Source organism: Coccinella septempunctata, chromosome 9 (assembly GCF_907165205.1).
Source record: "Coccinella septempunctata chromosome 9, icCocSept1.1, whole genome shotgun sequence".
In the NCBI taxonomy this organism is placed as follows: domain Eukaryota; kingdom Metazoa; phylum Arthropoda; class Insecta; order Coleoptera; family Coccinellidae; genus Coccinella; species Coccinella septempunctata.
This window is the reverse complement of record NC_058197.1, coordinates 18,080,395-18,106,703: the sequence shown is the minus strand read 5'-3', so window position 1 is coordinate 18,106,703 and position 26,309 is coordinate 18,080,395. Positions and strand designations below refer to the sequence as shown.

The window sequence follows — 26,309 nt, the reverse complement described above, 5'->3', positions numbered from 1 at the left end:
ATATTTTGTTTTTAAAATAGGTTACTTTATTTAACAGGAGATGAGCTCTAAATGTTGAATCATGAATTGATCCTTTTATTTGCTCAATGAGAGCGGCTTTACTATTGTTATTCATCTTCAATTTAATCAACTGACGATTATGATGTATAGGAATTCTGGAGGTCAGTCAAAAGGGACTAAAAAGAAAAGTTCAAGGGAAGAAACGCACTTTATATTAGGTTTTATTGGTAACAGACTACGAAGCGTTATGGATTTCAATCTAATTTGAGAGAAAATGTGTAATATTCTTACTTTCTTGCATGAATACTAGCAAATTTCATTTTATATTGAAAATTTCAATTTAATTACATACAGGAAGTATGTATATTTGCTTATTTCTCCGTTCAAAATAAAACGTCGGCAGTAATCAAGTAAACTTTTATTATATATTACAAATACAGATATTCGAAACAAAAATAAAAACGTGAAACAAATCATTGTCAATAATGATGCAGTCTAAAAATAATTAACAATAATAATATCAGCATATTTATCCCGCATTTATTATTATACGTAATATTAAGTAATATTTGTATTTTTCGATCTCTAATTTAAAATTTTTTTGTTTGACTAGATTTAAGTATCTACAGTAGTAAAAATAATAGTATCTTGACTAGATCAGCGTATTGGATTCATCATCATATGAATATATTACATCAAACGAGACAAAACATTAAAATTCAATCTATAGGGTAAAACCATTCGAGAATCAGCAGCCAATAAAATTTTTTTGCATTTTCAATATTTCTCAGACAGATGAGAACTATAGTAAGAGTATAACAATTTCTTTATTTCACAATATTCAATTAAAATCATCTTCATAAAGTACAAGCCGATTTTTATGACTTAAAATGATGCAGATAAATCTTAAATTCGGTAAAAAAATAGACACTTTCAACTTCCTGTCGTACATTCGAACATATTTGAATAATAAGAGAATTATACTTTACAATTTCACTCAAGAAAAATAGCCTGAAGTATGACATGAACATGAAATTTTCAGGTTATATCTTTTGAATGTCTTTTATTGGTCAGTGTTGCAGCAAAGCTTACTCAAAGAAAAAAATCCATTATTTTCGCGTGAAGACGGGTCTAATTTTTGCCCACGTGTAGAATTTAGGGTTTGAATCAACAAAATGTCTCGTGGACAATAACTGGACCAATCTGTGTATGGATTTAACTCAATTCTAACAGCATCCAACGATTGTTCTCAATTTTTCGTCAATATGATAATTTCTGAACTATTCCCTATGATAAACATGTAAAAGAGAGCTTCCATTGAGATAGCAATTCGATCTTCATTCGGTAAGTACTAATATCCAAATCACAGCTCAACATTTTGTTAGATATATAATTTTTTAAGAAGTATTCGTGTCACATGTATAACAATCTGGCAAGCAAGCAACGAAAGAGTCAATTTTCGAATTGGGCAAATGAATCCGTCAAAACCAACACCATGACAAGTTTTTCAACGATATTCGAGATTTTTTTTCGACCAGGCGTCATGGTTTCGATTCTGAGAAGCTGAAATTGTTCAACAAGCAACGAATAGCCTCGTCCAAAAGATCTCCTGATGCTTTACCGATCCTAACTTGACGTTGTTCGATTTATATTTAAATATACGATGATCACAATCAAATGTGCAAAATAGATTTCAACTGCGTTTAAAAATGGGAGTTGGGGGGCTTTTATCTCAATAAATTTACAACAATATAGAAAAAGAGTCTGGCAGCCGCCACCATTTCATAGAATGGTACAATCTTCAAGTCGTTCAACAAACTTGTGTCAAACTGATAAAAAGTAGGGTTATGGTTACAGTGGAAAATGTGGGTTTTGTTCGGGGGGTAGCCAAGCGATGGTTCGCTACGTTAAAAACTATTTTGTGTTTTTTATTCGTCCCTTCATCGAAATCCACATTCCCCGACCATTTTGTCTCTTAACTTCATTACTAATATCGCGTTTCTGCCTTATGGGCGATGCTCCGATTTATCAGCAGATCCCATCTAGAGCGGGTGATATAGAACGTGTCTCCGATGTGTGGTTCACTAAGTTAAGGGTCTGTATCTTCTGCACCTAACCTGACTTTCGGGCGGTGGACTGCCCTCCGGTGGTGGGGGTGGCGGTGGTCCTTCTGATGTGTCAGGGGAACTCTCTGTGCCGCCACCTATGAGGCAAGTTGGAATACCTCTAGATCTAAGCCCTGGAGACGAAGAGGAAGGGTTTAATTATAAGTTGTTTATAATTTCTGTATCAGAAGCGGACCATAATACTATTTTGTGCAGCGTTTTTTATACCCATTCCACAGTCATCAACACTCATCCTTTCAACGCATTTTACTATTTGGCCAGCCCTGGAAATGAGATGGTAGTCGCCTTCGGTAAACCGGAGGGATTGGATACTAAAGAAAGTGTTATAAGGAAGGATAGACAGCTAATTGTTCATTTGATAATGAATAGATTGAAATACAATATGTCAACCATGTGTGAAACGGAAAATTGATATAACAGGAACTTCTAGTTCGCTTCTGGCTGGGTTCTTGACTAGATACATATATAATCCATAAGTACGACTCAAATTTGAAAAAAAATCCCTTCCTGAGAATCACAACAAGATTGGGCTTACAAATAGTTTGCAATCCACTATTTTTGAGGAATGCTGTGCCTACCCAACTACTTCTACTGTTACGATATACCACTAAAAGTTGAATCACAATTTGAGCCACTTATGACTTATTTAAGGCAGGATTAACGTTAAGGCTCACTTATTTCTCTTAGACCCGTTTGCACCAAACGCACTTAGTGTTAAGTGTCCCTTAAAATGAACCCTTAACTTAAATTACGTTGCACCAACTGTTAAGTGACATTTAAATGGCTAAAGCTCGCCTTAAATTTAAGCGCTCCTGTAATGACCACTTAGGTATTTAAGGGCAGGATTCTAACCCAGAATAATTTGTTGAACTGGCTGCAGAACTTCCCATTCTTGATGGATTTTGAAAATTGAATGAATTCATCGATGAATACCAAGCATTTTCTTTTGCCTTCATTGTAATGCCATCAGTCTTTTTTAATTTTCAATTTGGTGTCACAAATCATACTATAGTTAGCAAAAAACTCTTTTCTTCTGTTGAGAAGTTGAGTGCCCTTCGTAAATTACCACCACTTGCTTGGCAATCATTCACTGTATTCGTACTAACAAGGGCAATAAGGACATTTTCTTCACGTTGCTCTTCAACATTAGTGAAACAAATTCACACAAGACCTTACAAAGAAAGTGTTGTCCTCATATAAACTTAGGTACCTTTTATTTGACAATCATTATCATTATCAATATTAATGCTAATTCAACAACAAAAAGTTGTTACTCTTTGATAATATTATAATTTACTTGAAACTGACTGACAGGACAATAAAGTTAGGTTAATGAAACGACAACGATCATCCGCAACCGGCCAACCAATGAAATGGCTTTATTGGACTAGGATGAAGTTGCACCAAAATAAAAAACTGAAATATCACTTGGTATAAAAACTTAAGGGCCCCTTACTTAAGATTATGTTAAGCCACAGTCGTGCAACTGGGAATAAAATTAAGCGTCCATTAACTTTAAATGAGGCTTAGTTAAGTACTCCTTTTAAGGGGGATTGGTGCAAACGGGCCTGATTTCTTTAGCTGATACTATGATAATAATCACTGAAATAAGCAAGACTTAACATTGAGTTCGCCTTAAGTCAGTTTCACTCACCCAGTTAAGAGATTCTTTCAAATTTTGATTCGTTTGCTTATCTGACACCAAGGTGCAGGAAGGTCAATTATAATTTAATGGTGCATTAGAATTTCAATACCTAAATACTATATTTAAACTGAAGTTCCTGCAACTGAACGTTATTTCACTAAATTTAAACTCTCAAAACAATATACATGAATACCATGCATGAGTAATTGCATTGGATCATTCTAATGGTGATATGAATGGAATGGAATCGAAACTGAACCGTGGGGGACACCATTTCTTTTCGAGGGAGAAATAGCATATGACGTGCCAATCCATTGCAACAGCCCCACTAGGGTACAACGCTTTGTAGCATAGTTTCTGCGTCTAACCCGTTCTACGCCAAAATACCACTGACCTCCGCCCACCGTCGAGTGTCTTTTGAACTTCAAGTTCAGCTGACTGGGATCGGTGACGTATTTCTCGCCCTGCCTCCTCCTCCTGAGTCCTGGGGTCAGGTCGCCCGACCAAGACATGCACTTGGAGAGACGCTGACCGGCGCCCACGGCGACGGGGATCTTGGACAGTTTGCCGCCCTCCAGGGCGGGACTGGTCTGAAATATTACAAGTTGTATGGGTGATTCGGGTGCTGGTTGGTGATGTTAGTGTGTTGGGTGCGTGACAGAGGCAGCTTGTTAAACTGTTGAAAGTTGTTGTTTGACGTACTCACCGATAGCTCCCTGAGTATCTGGCTGGCGTTGTCCACGCCGCTGTCCTCGTCGTCCGGCTCTAATCTTTTCTCTTTGGGATTCTCGGTGGCGTCGAAATACTCTGACTGTTCTTCCAGGCCAGGGCTCAGGCCGTTGGCGAGGGATCTCTTCTCCCTACTGAGATGATTAAGAATAAAATAGTATGAGTGCCGCCACTGGGGTCAAAGTGTGAGGGTGTAAAGATTTGGTATCTGTCTAAATTACCTATCTATCAGTGCTGTTCAACGTGGTCGTAGAACCATTAAGGGAATCTAAGCATTAAAGAATTTTAACACGATGCTATGTTAAAGGGTAGAATGAGAACTAACCAAAACTTCAGAGTTAAAAAGGGGGCTGGCATTGGAATATACGGGGCAAACACCAAGTGAACACCTAACCTAACTATCGTTAGGCGAGTGTTTTTCAGGCAGAAATACTTGGAATCGAAAGATGAGTAGACATAAACCTTGAAGAAACTATCAAGGATGTGACATGGTGATCCATTCTGTCTATCTCGATCATTGCTGACATGAGTATGCCTGTAAAAGGTGTTGAAAGAAGATTCAGATTTGATGGAGGCCTGTTTAACCTGAAGCGCCTCAGAACAAAACCCAGAACCAAAGATTATAGAGTTAGGTTAGGTTAGGTCTAACTCTATAATCTTTGCACGAAACTTCAATATACAGACCACTGCGAACTTATCGCTAGTAGCTCAGAGGATCTACAGATGATGTTGGACACCTATAAACATATATACGAAGCTTTAGGCCTTAGACTCAATATCGACAAAACCAAAATCCTGTCCGCCAGAAAGCCTTCCAACAGATATCAGCCTGGAGGTTGAAACTCTAGAACAGGTCGAGCAGTTCAAATACTTGGGAAGCTTCATAAATACTAGGGCTAATCTGTACACGGAAATACACAACCGTATCAATTCGGCATCACGGGCATTCTGGAAGCTGAAGGACAGAGTGTTTCAAAATCACGACCTCAATCTGAAGACCAAGACAGCTGTTTACAAAGCAGCGGTCCTCCCAACGCTTCTTTACGGAAGCGAAAGTTGGACGCCCTACAGGCGACACATTAAACAGCTTGCACAAACGCAACAACGTCATCTAAGACAAATAATGCACGTCAGATGGTTCCACAAAGTTTCAAATGCAGAGGTCTTGCAGCGCGCGAGTTGTATAACAATTGAGACTCAAGTAACGAGGGCTCGACTGGAGCGGCCACATTCTGTCGCCTCTGGAAGAAATGATGAGAAAGGGCTGATCACAAACTGACCGAAGGGGCAACAATAGTTGAGGATCTCTTTCTTTGGGAACAAGATGATGATTATCGAAAAATTCTACAGGTTACAGATAGAAGACAATTCGAACTCCAAGAATCTGGTGAAAATGGATCGTAATACGAAGACCTAACCTAAAAACCTACCTCGGATCTTGGGTGATCGTGTTCGTATAAGACACGAAAGTGACGTTCGGATTACTCGTCAGATCCACGCCTGGGGAACATTTGGATTTCTCCAACAATCCGTTTTTCTCGATTTCCTTCTTCTTCTCCCCTATCGCCTGCCTAACGTTCTTCAAACTCTGGTCGATCTTCTCCTTCATGCTGGAACTGGAGTCCGACTTCCCCTCCGTCCGCAGATTTTCCAAAGCGTCCCTTCGGAGGTCGCTGGAACGTGTTTTACCGGCGGAATTTGGCAGTTTCTCGCTGTCCACCTCGTCCCTCTTGGACTTGTTGCTCTTGCAACTGTCCGACTTGGAGTTGGACTCGTCCTTCTTGAGTATGGAGTTCGGAACCCTGTGTTCTTCGTCGACGCCCACGTCGATCTTGATCTGATCGTCCAGGCTGACCCTCTTCTTGACCTCGGTGTGAGGGTTGTCCGCGAAGGCCACCTGTTCGGTCTTGGGACTCGGCAGATCTCCCTCGGCCTTGTCCTTGCTGGTCTGCTTCAGGATGCTCTTGGTCTTCTCCGTTTTCGACCTGTTCCCGTTGCTCAGACCGTTCAGTTGCAGGTCGGGAGGCGATTTTGGTATCACCTTGGCTATGAAGTTGCTGACGTTGCTCTGCTCCTTTGGTACCACTCTGATTTCCAGCTTACCGGCCACCTGTCGGAAATACGTCGTTAGACTGTGATATTCGGTGGAAGAAAGCAGTTACCTCTTCCAATCCTTCTTCGTTTTGCGTTTCTTCCACGTCTGGAGTCTTCATCCCTTGGGAATCCCTCAGAGAGACGTTGGGTAAGCTGCACCATTTACTCAGTCGGTTGTCTTTGTTACCGTCCTCCTCTTTGTCGTGATGTTTGGAAGCCACGTTTCGCATTACGTCTACCTTGAATATGAGATCGTCGACTGCCGCTTCTTGGAGCAGCGGAGGCTTGAGACCAGACCGTAAAGCCATGCCTAAGGATGGAGCGGACCAAGCCCTGGGCAGACCGCCTGGAAAACGAAAAACACGAGTTTGAGACCTCCTCGTTCAAATTGTAAACTTTCCATTTCGAATTGATACTTACGCCGTCCCTGGATTTCACCTAGCTATCGCCATTTCCAGCTAAAATCCATTAATAAGCGCTAATGAACTAGTCGAAAGCGAGGAACGAAAGAAATAATTGGGACTTCTGTTTAAACAATATATTTAAAAAACAAAAACAAAAATCATAACAAACTGAAATTTACAGATACACATAAAGCAAGATTATCACAAGTATTACATTAACAAATCGTGCTGATGTCATGAAGCCAACTGCTGATTTAATTGAGCCTTAAAAAATCAAAAAATTGATCTCTGCATGATCTGGCAAGCCCTTCGAAGCGAACTGTTAACAATAAAGTATCGACTTTTCGACTGGACATGGACTGTAGCTGGAAATGGGCAGCAGAAACCACGTGATGAGCAATGATTTTGAATAAAATGACATGCCAAAACGCTTAAAAATAATCAATAAATTTAATATATGATAAAACAGTGTTTTAAACTAAACTCTAATTACAAACTAGTAAGGAAAGATAGTTATGGCAACATTTTGGGATAACCAATGGCAATTCTACGTTCGTCGTGTACTTCATCATGACCTACTTTATTGTTAACAAACGCAAGAGCGGTTCATGTATGGTTAGGCCTTCTCGATCAAGCTGCAAATAGAATTTTCTTACCCATTAGTTGGGGGTAGTCTTCTATGCCCACTATGTTAACGTATTTTCTGTGACTAGTCCTGGAATCTTCGCTTATTCTACTCAGAACGGGGGGTGCGGTTGGTACAACGTTCTCCAGAGGAACCCCCAAACCAGCCCTGTGTTCTGGGGATTCCGGTTTCCACTCATTATCAGTGGTCTCTTCACTGTCGTCGAACTGCGATTTCCACTGGCTGGCAAGGGTGAGAGCACCACCCCTAGTCACCTACGGTAAAATCGAGATGTAATACGCGTGCTACTAGTCGCATCGATGATGATTTACCTGTTGACTGACGTTTTCATCGTCTATGACGGCGAATTGGGTCAGACTCTGATCTCTGGCTCCCGCTCTGGAGCTTCTGGCCGCCGAAGGCTGTCTCCTCCTCGGTCTCTCTTGTTCCGGCGTGCTGGTAGGGTCGACCAGGCTTGCCGTGGTTGGGGCTACCACCCTCAGCCTCCCCACAGTCGCTACCCCGCTCTGACTCTTACGTAGCGGCGCAGGTTTCTGATTGACGTCCGATATGGATTTGGCGGAACCCACAGCTTCGTTATCCAGCCTTTCTGGAGGCTGTTCAAGGTGGGAGGTGGCCCTCCGTCTTGGTGCTGAAAGAAGCGGAAAGGTTTCATGAGGAATACATCTTTTTGTGGGCACAAAGGTTATCGGCATTTTGTTGCCTTCTTCAACAGCCACTCGACCACCGTTACCTTGGAGAATCTGTTCAGTTGAGGTGGCGTTGCAGTTTTTATCAACGTTCGACCTTGCCGTATTGGTTTGTAGTTCCGTTGGTATAGCTGCCGTTCCTTCAGTTTCCAACCTCTTCCTCCTCGCGTCTTGAGCCTGTAAATATCAGAATTGAAGTTGAGCCAGAAGTGAATGTTTCATCACTCACCTCCTTGTTGTCGGTTGGCTCGATGTTCTCTTGGTTGTTGTCCACGGCGTGCTTGATGTGCTTGGCGTTGCTGGTCGGCGCCGCTGTGGTCGTGGGCTGTGTGTTCTGGGTTGGCGTTATCGTCTCTGCCGTCGATGTTCTCTCCCAATCGTAGGGATCGGATTCCTTGACTCCCCTCCTCTTCATGCATCGTTCGAAGAGGGAAATAAGCATCTGGAAGGGATGATATTGAAAGTGGCGATCTTGACCGGTAATAATACGAAGATATATTGAAAAATTCTTAGCCTACTATAGGACCAAACAAAATTTCAACGTCAAAATATTTTATTACTCAACATAACCTCCTCTTAATTAGATACATTCATTACAGCGAACCTTCAACGTCTGTAGACCTTCCAAAAAACAATTTTTCTTCTTGTTCTGCAAATCAGAACTCCACAGCTTTTATTACCTCCTCGTTGGAAGAAAATTTCCGACCTTTTAAACGTTTTTCAGTTGAGGAAAGAGATGATAGTCGGATGGAGTCAAATCTGGTGAATAAGGGGGGTGTTCTAGTAATTCAAACCCTAAATAACGAATTTTTTGCATGGCAACATGAATTTTGTGTGCAGGGGCGTTGTCCTGCAAAAACAAAACACTTTTGGATAGCTTTCCGCGTCTTTTCTCTTTAATTTTTACCCTTAGAGTGGTCAGTAATGTCGAATAGTAATCTTCGGTTATTGTTCTACCCTTATCCAAAAAATCAATCATGATTACTCCATGGCAATCCTAAAAAACTGAAGCAAGGACTTTTCCAGCAGAGTTTTGGACACGAAACTTCTTAGGTCTTGGAGAACCAGACTGTCGCCATTCCATCGATTGTTGCTTTGTTTCTGGATCGTAGAAATGTACCCAAGTCTCATCCATAGTAACAATTCGGCTTAAGAAGTCTACATCGTTTTCAAATCGAGCACAGATCGAACGAGATGCTTCTACCCTTGCACGCTTTTGGTCAAAATTCAAACATTTGGGGATCCATTTTGCAGCGATTTTTGTCATGTCCAAATTGACGTGAACTGCATCGATATTTTCGGGGACTGACACAGAAACTGACCTTCCCAATCGGTCATCATCTTCAATGGAAAATTTACCTCTTTTGAAGCTTGCAGTCCAATTTTTCACGGTCGCATTCGAGAGACATATGCATGGAACTGGTCTAGTCTAACTAGATATCAATACATCCTCACCTGATAATCCGGCTTATCGGCGTACTCCAGACTCATGATGTGATCGAGGAATTGCTTCAGGTCGGAGGGTAGATGTTTCAGCAGCTGCTTGTGGTCGTATTTCTCCTTCATCAGACCCACCTGCTCCTTGTCTTTGACTTTCCTCCAAGGCAGTTGGCCGTTAACGAACTCCACTAGCATGTAGAAGAGACTCCAGAGGTCGTCGTGGCGTCCCATTTCTAAGAAAGCCAAAATCGATCTTCAGATGTCTCACAGTGCCGTGCCAACTCACCTCTATTTTTGTGTGCATTAATACTGGCATATCTGACTGTCCCCCTGAAACCCGCCGCCGCTCGTGGCGCCCTCACCTCGCCAGTAGCCGTCGTGTACTGCCTGGCCAGTCCGAAATCTAACATGTATACTTTTCTACAATTATATGGCAACCTTCCCATTGAAAAATTACTCTGAAATCGGTAAAAATGGGAAATCGATATCGCACCAAAGGTTGCAGAGACTCACAGGCTTAATATCACGGTGCAGGAATCCTACAGAATGTATACTTTCTATAGCTTTGAGTATTTGAAGTCCTAAACGAAGTGTAGTCGACAGGCTGAAGGAAGCCCTCGGCTGGGACCTGCGGAGTTCCGCAAGGTTCCTTCCTTGGAGCTGCATCACCACGTAGTTGAACCTGTCGTTTCTACCACAGCCAATGAATCTGTAACCAAAGACGTTAATTAATTTTGCCCCAATCCCCCTTAAAAGGAGTATTTAACTAAGTCTTAAGTTAAGGGACGCTTAATTTTATTCCCAGTTGCACGACTGTGGCTTAACAGAATCTTAAGTAAGGGGCCCTTAAGTTTTGATATCTAGTGATATTTCAGTTTTTTATTTTGGTACAACTTCATCCTAGTCCAATAAAGCCATTTCATTGGTTGGTCCGGTTGCCGATGATCGTTGTCATTTCATTAACCTAACTTTATTGTCCTGTCAGTCAGTGTCAAGGATATAGGGAACTCTAACGATTTGTCAAAATCAGCTAAGCGGTCGTTGTCGTGGGGCACACAAGCTTTTCCCTCCATTGAATCGCATGCTGTTTTGGTCGAGTATTGTGTTTTGTGCATGTTTATGGAAAAGATGTTCTTCCTGACGTTAGATTAGAGTGATTAGACTATAACTTTCCCAGAAATGCCTCTTTACAGTGATAATAAAAAGTTTTGTGAGCCCCACGGAAACGAACGGTCAGCTGATTTTGACAAATCGTTAGAGTACCCTATTATTATAATAAGGAATTCTAACGATTTGTCAAAATGAGCTAAGCATTCGTTGCCGTGGGGCACACAAGCTTTTCCCTCCATTGATTCGCATGGTGTTTTGGTCGAGTATTGTGTTTTGTGCATGTTTATGGAAAAGATGTTCTTCCTGACGTTAGATTAGAGTGATTAGACTATAACTTTCCCAGAAATGCCTCTTTACAGTGATAATAAAAAGTTTTGTGTGCCCCACGGAAACGAACGGTCAGCTGATTTTGACAAATCGTTAGAGTACCCTATTATTATAATAAGGAATTCTAACGATTTGTCAAAATGAGCTAAGCATTCGTTGCCGTGGGGCACACAAGCTTTTCCCTCCATTGATTCGCATGGTGTTTTGGTCGAGTATTGTGTTTTGTGCATGTTTTTGGAAAAAATGTTCTTCCGACGTTAGATTAGAGTGATAAGACTATCACTTTCTCAGAAATGACTCTTTATAGTGATAATAAAAAGCTTTGTGTGCCCCACGGTAACGAACAATCAGCTGATTTTGACAAATCGTTAGAGTACCCTATATTATCAAAGAGTAACAACTTTTTGTTGTTGAATTAGCATGAATAATGATAATGATTGTCAAATAAAAGGTACCTAAGTTTCTATAAGTACAACACTTCCTTTCTAAGATCTTGTGTGAATTTGTTTTACTAATGTTGAAGAGGAACGTGAAGAAAATGTCCCTATTGCCCTTGTTAGTACGAATACGGTGAATGATTGCCAAGCAAGTGGTGGTAATTCACGAAGGGCACTCAACTTCTCAACAGAAGAACAGAGTTTGTTACTAACTATAGTATGATTTGTGACACCAAATTGAAAATTGAAAAAGACTGATGGCATTACAATAAAGGCAAAAGAAAAGGCTTGGTGTTCAGTAATGAATTCATTCAATTTTCAAAATCCATCAAAAATGGGAAGTTCTGCAGCCAGTTCAACAAATTATTCTAGGTTAGAATCCCGCCCTTAAATACCTAAGTGGTCATTACAGCAGCGCATAAATTCAAGGCTAGCTTTAGCCATTTAATTGTCACTTAACAGTTGGTGCAACGTAATTTAAGTTAAGGGTTCATTTTAAGGGGCACTTAACAATAAGTGTGTTTGGTGCGAACGGGTCTTAGGGATTTTTTTTACCACCTAGCATTTTCTCCAGTTTTCCTCACCTACAAATGTGTTCTTTTCCTTGCAGCTTCTTGAGCACCGCCACCTCCATCTTGAGTACCTGCTTGGGCTGACGGGCAGATTCCACTTTCAAGGCTACATGTTCCCTGGTGATGAGGTCGAGACCTTCGTAGATCTCGCCAAAGCCACCTCCTCCGATTTTTCGGCAAACCTGGCCAAGGTGAGTGGTTTTCAGACATTTTTAAATGTTCTCCATCGATTGAAGAGAGAACAAAGGCCTTCAGGTAGAAATAAAAACTTATTCACCCCTCAAAGTCACTTTCAGATTTTTTCTAGATGGGAAGGACTCTTTTCTCTCTTCAATGCGCAATAATGTATAGGTATATTCAAATTGAATTAGGTTAGGTCTCCCCCAAAGTCGTAGAACTTTTTCTGGAATCCATTAGTCCGGGATTAATAAAGTTCCTATCGCGATCTAGAAGGCTAGGTTCTCGTGGCGTGGGCGTCATTCTTGAGAATTTTTTCAAGTTCTATCCGACTTCAATCTAACATCGCGCAACATGCAAACCGGGTGGCTTTCTATCCAGGCAATTTGCGCAAAACAATGTTCCAGAACTTCGATAACCCGGGTATCGATTCGCAAACTATCAACATGCACTTTAGAAACAACTTGATTAATGTACATGTCGCCGGGGATCGCAAAAATTACGTCTTGAAGTTCGGCGAAGCCAGATTCGCAAATTCGGTAAAAAAATTCTCATGCCTTAAAAGTTTAGCATGGATAAAATCCACTTTTGTTCGATTAAATTGAGGAATTTTCTTAACTCGATGTAACCATTTCACAGGATAATTTTATATATCGAACAGAGACTTATTTCTACTGTATTTCACAAAATTTTCCACATTTGATGGAGACAATTTTACAGGATATGAGGTCATTACATAGACAAAACAATGAACAATCCTCAGTTGGAATTTTCGCAAACAACACAAAAGCTTGTGAATTTTTCACCATTGATCGAGAAAATTGGACAGTATAATGGATCATTGTATAATTTGAACAATGATCAAATTCCTCAGTTACTTGATTATGCAATACTTGACTAGGAATTTTTTTCTATTTTGAAATGATCCCTTCATTCCTGAAAATTCCATTTAGGTGATGAATTTTCCGCCAATGATTGAGAAAATAATATCATCATTATATAAAATGAACACAGATTCAATTCCTTCATTGGAGGATCATTTAGCTCTTTCAAAGCTTGTCAATTTTCCATTATTAATCGACAAATACAAAACAGCATTCGAGATCATTTTATAAATTGAACAATGATTCATTTAATCAATTCGATAATTATTTAATTTCCTATACAAACCAGGAACGGGATCATTATATAATTTTAGAGATCATTACAACTCAGCCCAATAATTTCACTCCTCTTAAGTCTTTTCTCACATATGGAAAGTAAATTTCCACACCAGATCATTTTATAAAATGAACAATGATCGAGTATTATTCATCTTTCACGGGGCTCCTGATTTTTTTGCCATTGATCGAGAAAATTGAACAGTATGATGGATCATTATATAATTTGAACAATGATCAAATTCCTCAGTTCCTAGATTATTCAATACTTGACTAGGAAATTTTTCTATTTTGAAATGATCCCTTCATTCCTGAAAATTTTAATTAGGCGATGAATTTTCCGAAATTGATTGAGAAAATAATATTATCATTATATAAAATGAACATAGATTCAATTCCTTCATTTGAGGATCATTTAGCTCCATCAAAGCTTGTGAATTTTCCATTATTGATCGACAAATGCAAAACAGGATTCGAGATCATTTTATAAATTGAACAATGATTCATTTTATCAATTCGATAATCATTTAATTTCCTATACAAACCAGGAACGGGATCATTATATAATTTTAGAAATCATTACAACTCAGCCCAATAATTTCACTCCTTTTAAGTCTTTTCTCACATATGGAAAGTAAATTTAAACATCAAATCATTTTATAAAATGAACAATGATCGAGGATTTTATTCATCTTTCACGGGGCTCCTGATTTTTTTGCCATTGATCGAGAAAATTGAGCAATATGATGGATCATTATATAATTTGAACAACGATCAAATTCCTCAGTTACTAGATTATTCAATACTAGGCTAGGAATGTTTTCTAATTTGAAATGATCCCGTCATCCCTGAAAATTTTAATTAGGTGATGAATTTTCCGAAATTGATTGAGAAAATAATATCATTATATAAAATGAACATAGATTCAATTCCTTCATATGAGGATCATTTAGCTCCTTCAAAGCTTGTCAACAAAACAGGATTCGAGATCATTTCATTAATTGAACAAAGATTCATTTCATCAATTCGATAATCATTTAATTTCCTATACAAACCAGGAACGGGATCATTATATAATTTTAGAAATCATTACAATTCTGCCCAATAATTTCACTCCTCTTAAGTCTTTTCTCACATATGGAAAGTATATTTCCACATCAGATCATTGTATAAAATGAACAATGATCGAGGATTATTCATCTTTCACGGGGGCTTCTGATTTTTTTACCATTGATCGAGAAAACTGAACAGTAAACAAGATCATTTTATAGCATGATCAAGAAAATCATACAGGATACGAGATCATTACATAATTTCAGAAATGATCAAGTTTTTTAGTTAGAGAATGATTCAGCTCTTCAAAATGTATATGTATGTTCACATATAGCCAACCAATTTACTACCCTTCATCAAAAATTTTTCAAGGGAAACCAGATCATTATATAAATTGAACAATGATTGAATGCCTGTGTTCGAGAATCATCCACTTTAAGTGTTCGCACATGTGAGTCTGGCCATTGTTTCACGATTGATGAGAAAATTATACCATAAGTACACAAGATCATTATATAAAATGAAGAATGGTTCATCTTCAGTCGATAATTTTTGATCAAGAAAATTATACAGAAATCATTATATAGATTGTGTAAGGCTCCGGATTATTTTGTGAATTGAACAGCGATTAAACCAAAGTTTCGTCATCACCATCATCATCAGGCATCGAAAATTTTGACAGCTGACATATGAGGGGGAGAATTGCATCGTGAATCATAATACGGGTGACGTAACGTCTATCGGACTCAGACAGCCCGAATCTCGATTGACCCACATCCGATAATCGTCTCTGCGCGCGTCAGGTCTACCACCAACACACAGACACACACACAATCCTCACCTTCCATCTTTCCTTCACCACATGACCCGGCTGCAACAGATCCTCCGAAGTCATCGTGATGTTGTTATTCTGGTCCGTCGAATCTAGATTGCCCTCCCAGCTCAACTTCTTCGGCCTGTCAACAGAAAGGCACCGTTACTGACGACGATGAGGAACACATCCTTCGCCCACGCGGACGCATCGATTGCGGGGGCCCCCCGCGGACCTACACGGCGCTGCAACCATCCATACGCACGCACAAGTACGTCTCGACTTTATCAGAATGAAAGTCGAAATTGAAATAATCGCGGATCAGCTGAGAGGAAGGGTGCTGCGCGCGCGCCGCGCCTCCGTTCCGCCCGAGGCTCCTCTCCTCGTATTGATTTTTCGAGATTAGAAATTAACAACAAAAAGGCATTCTTAATCTGTGAAATTTGAAGGATTTTGGAATGGACAACACTCAAGGTTACACCGAGAACGGTACAAAAATGCGGGATGCATCGAAAAGGAACTGTTTACATAACGCCACTGGTGGATCCGACTCGAAGGACCAACAAAACTAACCTTAAATAACAGGCTATTAAATAAAAGATTTAAATATCAAAAATCACTTTCTGATTCCATGCCTGTCTCCAAAAATAATCGCGTAACTATTTTTAGCTCTTGTAACACTGTAGGCAGGTGAAAACCAACGATTCACGTCTAAACTATCAATTTTCATAACCAAACCAAAAAGTTTTTTTTTTAAAGTAGGATTTTCACATCAAAAAGCGCTCATTTGTCTCGAAAGTGTTGGAATTTAATCCAAAAGCTATCCAGATATCGTGCAGTAAAATTAATTGCTATAATTCAGGTTTAGAAAGCATAAAAAGCAGGTGATATAGAGGGTAATCGAACAAAGGATTAAAAAAAAAACTCAAAACTACACACAATAACATGCTGCATTATTAGTATATTACTTTAGTGGTTTGATGAAGGTTTAAAGATGGAAAAAATTGGCATTGTGTATCTTCTTACGGGTTTTACACAGTGAGGATCAATAAGCCAGCCATGTTTTCTGCTCACGAGCGTGAAGTTAGACACTGTCCGCACTCTGACGGCGCGCTATTCGAATTTGGACGTCTGGCAGGGGTCTCTTTTGGGCCCTTTTTCTTTAGTTTTTCAGAGAGAATTTTGATTAGCGGAATGATTCGAAGGATTTTGACACTAGTTGTTATTCGATTGACAGCTTCAAGGTGATGTTTTGGCTCTGTTGTGTTTGCTTTGCGTGTACGGGTCCAATGTCACCCGTGAACAATGTACGCGAGAACGTATGAGGGCCCAGAGGCGTAGCAACGGTTTGGCCCTTGGTCGAAAGGGGTTTTCAACCGATTTTTTGTTAGGATTTTTCGTCACTCGGGAGTTTCGGAACTAGAATGTATAATTTACGAGATATTTTTGAACTATTGAACTTCAATAGAATGTTGGAAGCGTTCGTAAATGCAAATTTGTTTGTGGCTTATCTCCATTCCAAACAAATAACATTCTTGGATATGAATTTTACGATAGAGTTATCTTAATTGATTTCGAATTGATGTTTACATATTAGCAGTCATTATCTCCATCAATTCGAAAACTTTTCTCTCTTCGAAAACCAGGATGATTTTCAGTCGCTTGTATGAACTTCGTATTATATATACAGTGTGTCAATTGTCTATTTGAAAAGGTATCTCGGCCCACATCAAGAAGACATGCAAAAAAGGTAAACTTTGGTTAATAGAGGGGACATTTTGTACGGTTAGTTTAATCAATTTGCTTGAAGAAGTAATAGGAACACTTAAGCTATTTTTCCAGCCCTGTGCACCTCTGGTGGGAGGTACTCTGGGTGTGTTTCATTATTTTATGGCTGTGGTTGAAAAATACTCCATATGGGTTGACTTAACTTTGTACTCTTGATTCTACTGATCTTATCTTTCACCTGAAAAGTTTTCATCGTCATTCTCTAGGACTTAGGACCTCTGAGACTTGTACAAATCCATAAGTCCCTGTTTATTCACGTTCCTAACTGAAATCAAGGTCTCCACACTCCTCTAACCCCACGCTTTTCCTTTAATTCAACTCCGAAGCCTGTTCGCTGAAAGCTTCAGGGAGCCAACAATGAAAATCCAATTTATTGTTCGATATATAGTTGGCGGTAACGATATTTCGCGCCATTGTTGCATCTTAATAGTTTCGTCGAAAGCTTTATAGGAGTAAGGGAATTGTGCCGTGTGCAGAACGTTTATTAGTTATTATAATTTCGAAACATGGACTTTTGGGTGTATGTCTTCGGGTTCGTTGATCCGTTGCCGTTGGCAGTGAATCTATTTTCGAACCAGCGAGCGTGTGGTGTTCTGGTGTTCAGCAATCAGAGCGAGTGGAGAAGTTTGGGTGGAAAGGATTGATATATCCAGAGTTTTTGGTCTTTGTCAGAGGTGTTTCAAGGTTCAGTAAGGTCATCTTTCACTTCGCAGAGTATTCCATAATGTGGTATTTTCCCAACACGTTTGTGGTCCTCGAATTTCTTCCGGGCATTCTTCAAACGGTCTATGAATAGCCTCGTGATGATGGGGGAGAGTTATTTTCGCGATTTTTTTCGGTCAGCTTAGTCGGGTTCAGCCATGCGGCAAATCGGATAGGACGTGGATATGCGGGCCTAAAATTATACGACCAGACAGAACGTATATATGAGACAATATGGCGCCGTCTTCCATTTCTGATATCAGGAGAATCCATTAGTCTGGTCGGATTGCAATAAGGTCGATCAAGGACGCCGTTGAGGGAATTCCGCGCAAAAATGCGCGATTCATAGGCGTAGAACTGAATGGAGAGGAGGCATAATAGATTTTCATCAAAAGAAAGTTAATTGTACTGGAAACTGATAGGCACAAAAGGTCCCGGCTCTACCAGAGGACTTCATTTATTGTTTTGACATGTTCTGACGACGAACATTTGGTGCCGAAACCTGGGAACGAACCAGGGACCTTCAAGTCTCTCTATTCTTCTACCAGTTCTACTCTCTATCTTCCTCGTCTGGCAGTAAAAAAGTATATAGGTTTATTTTGTATTTGTGATCTTCCTGATGAGGCCACTATTGTTCTTCGACCAAGCGGTCAAACTTCTCACCTTCGTTGTCTGAAACTTGCATTATTTCATAATTATACTCTCGATGAAAGCAATAATGATTTTCTGTTAATGTCATCTTTCTCTCGAGAGTGAAATATATATATTGAAGACCAGAGGACTTAATTTATTGTTCAGATTCTGATGTCGAACATTTGGTGCCGAAACCTGGGAACAAACCAGGGACCCTCAAGTCTCTCTATTCTTCTACCAGTTCTACTCTCTATCTTCCTCGTCTGGCAGTAAAAAAGTATATAGGTTTATTTTGTATTTGTGATCTTCCTGATGAGGCCACTATTGTTCTTCGACCAAGCGGTCAAACTTCTCACCTTCGTTGTCTGAAACTTGCATTATTTCATAATTATACTCCCGATGAAAGCAATAATGATTTTCTGTTAATGTCATCTTTCTCTCGAGAGTGAAATATATATACTGAAGACCAGAGGACTTCATTTATTGTTCAGATTCTGATGTCGAACATTTGGTGCCGAAACCCGGGAACTAACCAGGGATCTTTAAGCCTGTCTGTTCTTCTACTAGTTCTACTCTCTATCTTCCTCGTCTGGCAGTAAAAAAGTATATAGGTTTATTTTGTATTTGTGATCTTCCTGATGAGGCCACTATTGTTCTTCGACCAAGCGGTCAAACTTCTCACCTTCGTTGTCTGAAACTTGCATTATTTCATAATTATACTCTCGATGAAAGCAATAATGATTTTCTGTAAATGTCATCTTTCTCTCGAGAGTGAAATATATATACTGAAGACCAGAGGACTTCATTTATTGTTCTGATTCTGATGACGAACATTTGGTGCCGAAACCCGGGAACTAACCAGGGATCTTTAAGCCTGTCTGTTCTTCTACTAGTTCTACTCTCTATCTTCCTCGTCTGGCAGTAAAAAAGTATATAGGTTTATTTTGTATTTGTGATCTTCCTGATGAGGCCACTATTGTTCTTCGACCAAGCGGTCAAACTTCTCACCTTCGTTGTCTGAAACTTGCATTATTTCATAATTATACTCTCGATGAAAGCAATAATGATTTTCTGTAAATGTCATCTTTCTCTCGAGAGTGAAATATATATACTGAAGACCAGAGGACTTCATTTATTGTTCTGATTCTGATGACGAACATTTGGTGCCGAAACCCGGGAACTAACCAGGGACCTTTAAGCCTGTCTGTTCTTCTACTAGTTCTACTCTCTATCTTCCTCGTCTGGCAGAAAAAAAGGATATAGGTTTATTTTGTATTTGTGATCTTCCTGATGAGGCCACTATTGTTCTTCGACCAAGCGGTCAAACTCCTCACCTTCGTTGTCTGAAACTTGCATTATTTCATAATTACACACGGTGATTCCTGGTAGTAATCAGTTTCAGTGAAACGGTGTATTTCTGGACGGAAATATCGTTAGAGGTGCACCTTGAAGATATTGAACACCTTCTGGCAGTCCATACCATTCTTATTTTGAATTCAAGGCGACTGAGCATGAATCACAAAGCAATAACATTATTACCAATCTATCCGTCATCTATTTATATTCTATTCGTAGGTTTAACATCTGTAACTGTGAACTTGTATGTCTTCCTATTCTTCAACTGCTACTTTATTGGTTTTGTCGTTTTTGAATGCTTTGCCAAATGTTTTTGTGTCTATATTTCATGTTCGTTTTCTTTATTTACTTTTGATTATTCTCAGCTTAATGTATTCTTGCAGTGATCTACCATTTTTGAGTAATTTTTCTTACATACATTAAGATGATCAGGATGACCTATCTCTTGATTACTCTTCTAAAGTTGTCATTTCTATTCGCAATTGCAAACAAATTCATCCCAACTAAAGTCACGAGACTAGAGATAACTAGCAAACAACTCGAACAAGTATCAAAGGTGACCAAAAGAAGATAAGTCCTAACTTGAGGTCCTCTTGGTGAAGGTGTTCATCCGGTCTTAGATACAGTCCCACCAAGGAAACCTACGATTGTTTTCATCCAGTCCATTATTGGCGCATTCTCACAATAATTAAACCTTCATTAACCCTGTGCAGCGTTGGCTGAACTGCTGTAGATATCATAATAATGCTCTAAAAATAGGAGCGTCATCAGTTCATCGCTGTCCTGTGTGATCAGCTGGCTCTGGATAGACGGACGAGGTGTTGACCTATTAAGAGGACGCTGTCGTCGTAACTCAACTCTTCCTGGTTATTACATACGCGATTATGCCAATGTTAAACTTAATTGCTCAAAGCGATCTGGGTTCGGAATAAAAATACTATCTGGGGAAGACCTTCGTGGTGTTTCCCGAATGGGATTTCACGATAATTTTGCTTCTTTTGTTTGTGGTTATAGTCTCGAGATAGATCTTAGCTTTTTTGCCTATAAATATCAATAATTTCGTCATAAACCACTTGGCTCTATCGCGTATTCAAGAAAGTGAACTTTTAATTAATTGTCAATTTTTACTCTGTTGTTTTGACACGAGTTAACAGGTGTATTCTTGTCCTAGCCTGGCGATATACTTGATTGACGTTTAAAATCTCCATGAAACAGTTGGAATACGACGTCTGGTTTATGACATTTAACTGCGGATCTTCGGTTCCTTTGAGATTATTATTTACGATGTAAAAACTTCAACCCACTCGTTCATCGGTGTAGGTTAGTGTTTTAGAGGAAAATGAAATAGGATAGTTAAAAAACTGTTGATTTTTATTGCCTGTAAGTTCGATGTTCGGTAGCAGAGACAGCTGCTGGTAAATGTAGGTAGTAGAGAAGAAAAATGATACTTTGATTCGGTTTTCTCACAAGATTAGGTTGATTTGGTGCAACAGACCCCTTTCTTGTGAATTTTGTTTGGTCAAACGGCCTCCTCTTCGGGAAAACCAGTAAATCTAACTCATACCTGGTTCTACCACTTTTGGGAGTATGATTATGGCTGGAGTGCAAACCCGTTGGAAGCAGGAGCTAGAAAGGTGAACAATGGTGCACCCTTTCCCTTATCTTTTTGGGTTTTTCTTCGCTGGAAGTACGATTTCGGTTGGCGTGCAAATACGTTGGAAGCAGAAAACTGAGTAGGGAATGGTTTACCCAACCTGCAATCCCGTGCTAACTGAATCTCTTCCGGAGTACATCCATAATTTAACAGGCGCGCCTTTGAAACGACGTTTTGTTCCAGTAGAAAACGTGTTTGAGACCCTGTTTAGCTATTTCCATCCGTGCCTACTAATCTGGACGAAAGTTGGGAATAACATGTCACTTATCGGAATCGAGTCTACACAACATATTAATTTATGTCTCTTGCGAGTTGTTTCAACTGAAGAAGTTCGATATTCGACAGCAGAGACAGCTGCTGGTAAATGTAGGTAGTAGAGAAGATAAATGATATTTTGATTAGGTTTCCTCACAAGGTTAGTTTGATTTGGTGCAACAGACCCCTTTCTTGTGAATTTTGTTTGGTCAGAAGGTCTCATCTTCGGGAAAACCAGTAAATCTAACTCATACCTGGTTCTACCACTTTTGGGAGTATGATTTATGGGTGGAGTGCAAACCCGTTGGAAGCAGAAAGTAGAAAGGTGAACAATGGTGCACCCTTTCCCCTGTCCTTTTGGGTTTCTCTTCGCTGGAAGTACGATTTCGGTTGGCGTGCAAACACGTTGGAAGCAGAAAACTGATTAGGGAATGGTTTACCCAACCTGCAATCCCTTGCTAACTGAATCTCTCCATCCGTGCCTACTAATCTGGACGAAAGTTGGGAATAACATGTCACTTATCGGAATCGAGTCTACACAACATATTAATTTATGTCTCTTGCGAGTTGTTTCAACTCGAGAAGTTCGATATTCGTTAGCAGAGACAGCTGGTAAATGTAGGTAGTAGAGAAGAAAAATTATATTTTGGTTCGGTTTTCTCACAAGGATAGGCTGATTTGGTACAACAGACCCCTTTCTTGTGAATTTTGTTTGGTAAGAAGGCCTCCTCTTTGGGAAAACCAGTAAATCTAACTCATACCTAGTTCTACCATTTTTGGGAGTATGATTTATGGCTGGAGTGCAAACCCGTTGGAAGCAGAATCTAGAAAGGTGAACAATGGTGCACCCTCTCCCCTATCCTTTTGGGTTTCTCTTCGCTGGAAGTACGATTTCGGTTGGCGTGCAAACACGTTGGAAGCAGAACACTACCCGTGCTAACTGAATCTTTTCCGGAGTACATACAATTTAACAGACGCACCTTTGAAATGACGTTTTGTTCCAGTAGAAAACTTGTTTGATGCCCTGTTCAGCTATTTCCATCCATACCTACGAATCTGGACGAAAGTTGGGAAAAACATGTCACTTATCGGAATCGAGTCTACACAACATATTAATTTATGTCTGTTGCGAGTTGTTTCAACTCGAGAAGCTCGTTTAACCGTGTGCGCCCGTGCATTTCGTTTTGGCACGCCGATCCGGGGTAATTTTTTTTACCGTTGAAAAGGTCTAAATTTAGAGCCGCCGCGAGAATAAAAAGAGAAAATAGCGAGGAGAAAGTGAAATCGATGTGGAATTTCCCAACGAGAGAAAATGCATTCGGGTAGGTCTAATGGAACTTCGGAAAAAAGTGTTTTTTCATTTTTGGCACTGTCCACGTTTAGGATATACTGAAATTCGAGAACGTCGTTAAAAAGTTGGTCGGTGCTGGGATTACTCGATGGGGTTTTCACGAGCAGTGTGAATTTCCAAGTATTCCCGATATAAATCGAAAGTCTCTATCGATAAAACCATAAAAAAAACGATAGGAATCTCGTAGTTTTGCTTGGATCGGATTCAATTCTGATTTTCTGGAGCTATAAATCAAGGAGGCCGTAAACATTCCTTCCTCACTTTATAGATCGACTCGGAGCGTGAAAACCGATTTTTCGCAAGCATCAGATATCCTTCGACCTGACGTAGCGTCGAAAGATTTCATCTTATATCATATACAGACCGACGGGATCTTGATGCGTTTTCATAAATCCAACCTTGTTGCACTTCTCGACGGTATTCCGCGTAAAAGCTGCCAAATTTTCGAGTCTTCCTTCTTTTTCGAGGTTGACAGCATTGCGTATCACCCGAGGCATAATAAATGTGTTTATTATGGGTAAACAGTGGGTTTCGTAATCAGAATGAGTTATTGCCGTCGTACAGAGGACCACCTGACCGCATCTGAATGTGCTGTTGTGGCAAACGCCGAAAAATTTACGTTCTACATGGGTGACAGCGGTGGGATTCATTTTTTTCATGGTACCCATAGAATTGGCTCTATTCTATCCCTGGTTGTAGATGGCAGGTTTTAGGTCCTTATATGCATTTCTTTGGATGTTAAAAGGCTTGATCAGCCACTTTCTTAAGTTCCCCAGCCTTAATGTGCTACCCTCACTTGTGTTTTTTCCCTTCTTTTGGCTTCTGCTGTAGTGGATCTTAAACCAAAGGGTTGAAGTTTCTTTCTTTGATTCCCTCAGTGTTTTTCTCTGTCTTCCTCGCAGTTTTAACCTATCGAGGGTCATTTCTTTGAGAGTAAAAGTGTGGTTTCCTCGTTTTCCTCAAGTCCCAACAAAACATTGCGTCATTGGCGACGTTTCAAGGGGTCCAAAACAAAACTGGAGTTTACGAAAACAATAAGTCGAGATGAACATGACCCACATCTCGAGACTCATTAATGCTTCCGGTGAAATTAGGCCAGTGCGTTTTTTCGCAACCCGATTTTTTTCTCTCTCTCGTAAACATAAAGGGTAATTTGAGCGAAATAATGCGAACTCTTATAATACCCGTTCAATCGGGACACTTGGAGTGTAATGAATTTCTGGCAAGGGACCGAGATCGATTTCGTTTCGGCGCGCAAATGAATTGGCAGAGCTCGAGCTACTGAAGTGGTGCTGTACGGTTAATATTGAGGGACGAGGTTTCTTTTTTCTTTTCCTTTCGAAAGCGCCTATAGAATTGTTCGAAGAATCCAGAGATGGTGACCAAGTTAACCTCAAAGATATTTCACCTGATATCTTTGATTGATCTGCCCCGAAGGACCATATTTATTCTCTTGGTTTATGTCAGTTATCACCAAATATTGTAAGTTTTGATTAGGGTTGTTTTTACAAAGTGTCCCCTGATGTTAACTTTAATTAGGCCAATTTCCAGAGAGAGAAAAAATCAATGGTCCTTCGGGTCGGATAGATAGATTCTCCGGTCATTCGTCGAATTGATTTTAAATGACTTTTGACGGGAAAGCGAGGGAGATGAATAGGGATAGAGGTGGAGAAATTTAAGTTTGAAATGTATTAGTACGCGGTGACAATATTAGGGTATCTTCAAAGGTTAGGTTTTTTTTTTGACAGAAATAAAATGAGTCACTTCACCAAAAATTTTCTATATAAAATATTCAAGATGGACGAGCTACAACCCCTACAATTTCGGCAAAATTTCATTGAATTTCGAGTATAAGACTGTGGAAGGTGACTACGGCATCAGAAAAACGAAAACATAAACATAGGGCTAGAAAAATATTGGTTCAGCACATTCGAGTCTATCTGATTAGTTGCATCAGGTCCATTGAAATAATTGTTGTATCGTGCGGTTTTTGATGAAAACAGTGTAGAAAATTGAGAAATACTTATGTTGTCAAAGTATTCATATGGTTGAGTCAGCCATCACGAGATTTTTCCAACTGCTTTGCGATAATTAAGAAAAAAAATTGATCTAGGGCCGTATTAGGATCAATTTCAGTGGTAATTTTTTTCAACTTTGTCATTTTGAAAGTTTTGTATAGGCGATTTTTATGAAACACTTTCTTTTGACCACTTATACCTTCTGTTAAAAAAAGCCTCACCTTCAAAACGCCCTGTGGTTTTTCCAATAAACATTCTTGAATAAAGTAACTATTTCAATAATATCAGAAAAGTAAGAGTTTTATGTTTTAACATAAGCAAGAAAGAAAAAAACCATAATAAAACACCCTAAATAGAATGCAACTGAAAGCAACTAGAAAATTTATTAAAATTTGTTCACAAATATAGCCATTATCTAGGATCATTTTTAATTGGGAGAGTAGAGAGAGATTCGAGTGGAGCACACTACACTTGACAAAGCTCCTGAGGATGCCTAACCAGTCGAGTAAATTTCAAAATAAAAAATCCATTTGTAAAAAAAGTTTTCCTCTCAATTTAGAAAATTTATCAACAAGGATGCGAATAATTCGAGGATATATCCCTATTTTTCCCTTGTTACCAAAATTGCAAACTCAAAATCTTGGTGCCAATCCTTGCATCCGATTTCAACCCCCTTTCCTGCCCTCCAAACCCCAAAACGCGTAGGGTGTTCGAGAAAACCAATAGAAAGACGAGCAATCTTCAACACCAACTCACCATTTCATGGTCGGCAACTCCACGCTACCCCCCAGCTTGTCGGCTCCTTTGAACTACACCGGCAACCCTAAGAAAAACAGAACCCTTAGGAAACCCGCGCAGCGACCGGCACCACAAGATATATCATCGAAAATCCACGGGTGTTTCTTTCTTGATGAACGTGGAAAAATATCAGAGATCGAAGTTTGTCGCGATGAGCGGCGTGTATAATTTAAAAAGAGTATGTATAGGTATATAGTATTCAAAATTAGAAGTCGGCAGGCTGCTTTGTGCCGCGACCAGACTGTGTGCTAGCGGTGGCTGGGGTCCCCTTCCCCTGGCCCGTATTTTTAGATGAATTATATGAAAATTAACAGTTTCCAAGAAGTATTTATCA

The 26,309-nt window shown here is 39.7% G+C and overlaps 1 protein-coding gene across 4 annotated transcripts; it reads right to left on the bottom strand.

The window, feature by feature from the left end:
- Positions 1–403: 403 nt before the first annotated feature.
- LOC123319771 (tau-tubulin kinase homolog Asator) lies at positions 404–26,205 on the bottom strand. 4 transcript variants are annotated; one of them, XM_044906696.1, is made up of 15 exons: positions 25,934–26,205; positions 15,451–15,565; positions 12,232–12,401; positions 10,287–10,482; positions 10,060–10,231; positions 9,789–10,006; positions 8,563–8,775; positions 8,378–8,510; positions 7,956–8,275; positions 7,655–7,898; positions 6,663–6,940; positions 5,931–6,610; positions 4,478–4,634; positions 4,166–4,361; positions 404–2,239 (listed from the first exon to the last, which is right to left on the bottom strand). In XM_044906696.1, the coding sequence occupies exons 1-15, from the start codon at positions 25,939–25,941 to the stop codon at positions 2,085–2,087; spliced, it is 3,255 nt and encodes a 1,084-aa protein (XP_044762631.1). In that variant the 5' UTR covers positions 25,942–26,205; the 3' UTR covers positions 404–2,084. The 4 variants fall into 4 exon arrangements, with proteins under 4 accessions (XP_044762631.1, XP_044762633.1, XP_044762632.1 ...); XM_044906698.1 differs by lacking the exon at positions 25,934–26,205 and adding an exon at positions 16,389–16,850; XM_044906697.1 differs by lacking the exon at positions 25,934–26,205 and adding an exon at positions 16,447–16,850.
- Between the last annotated feature and the right edge of the window lie 104 nt (positions 26,206–26,309).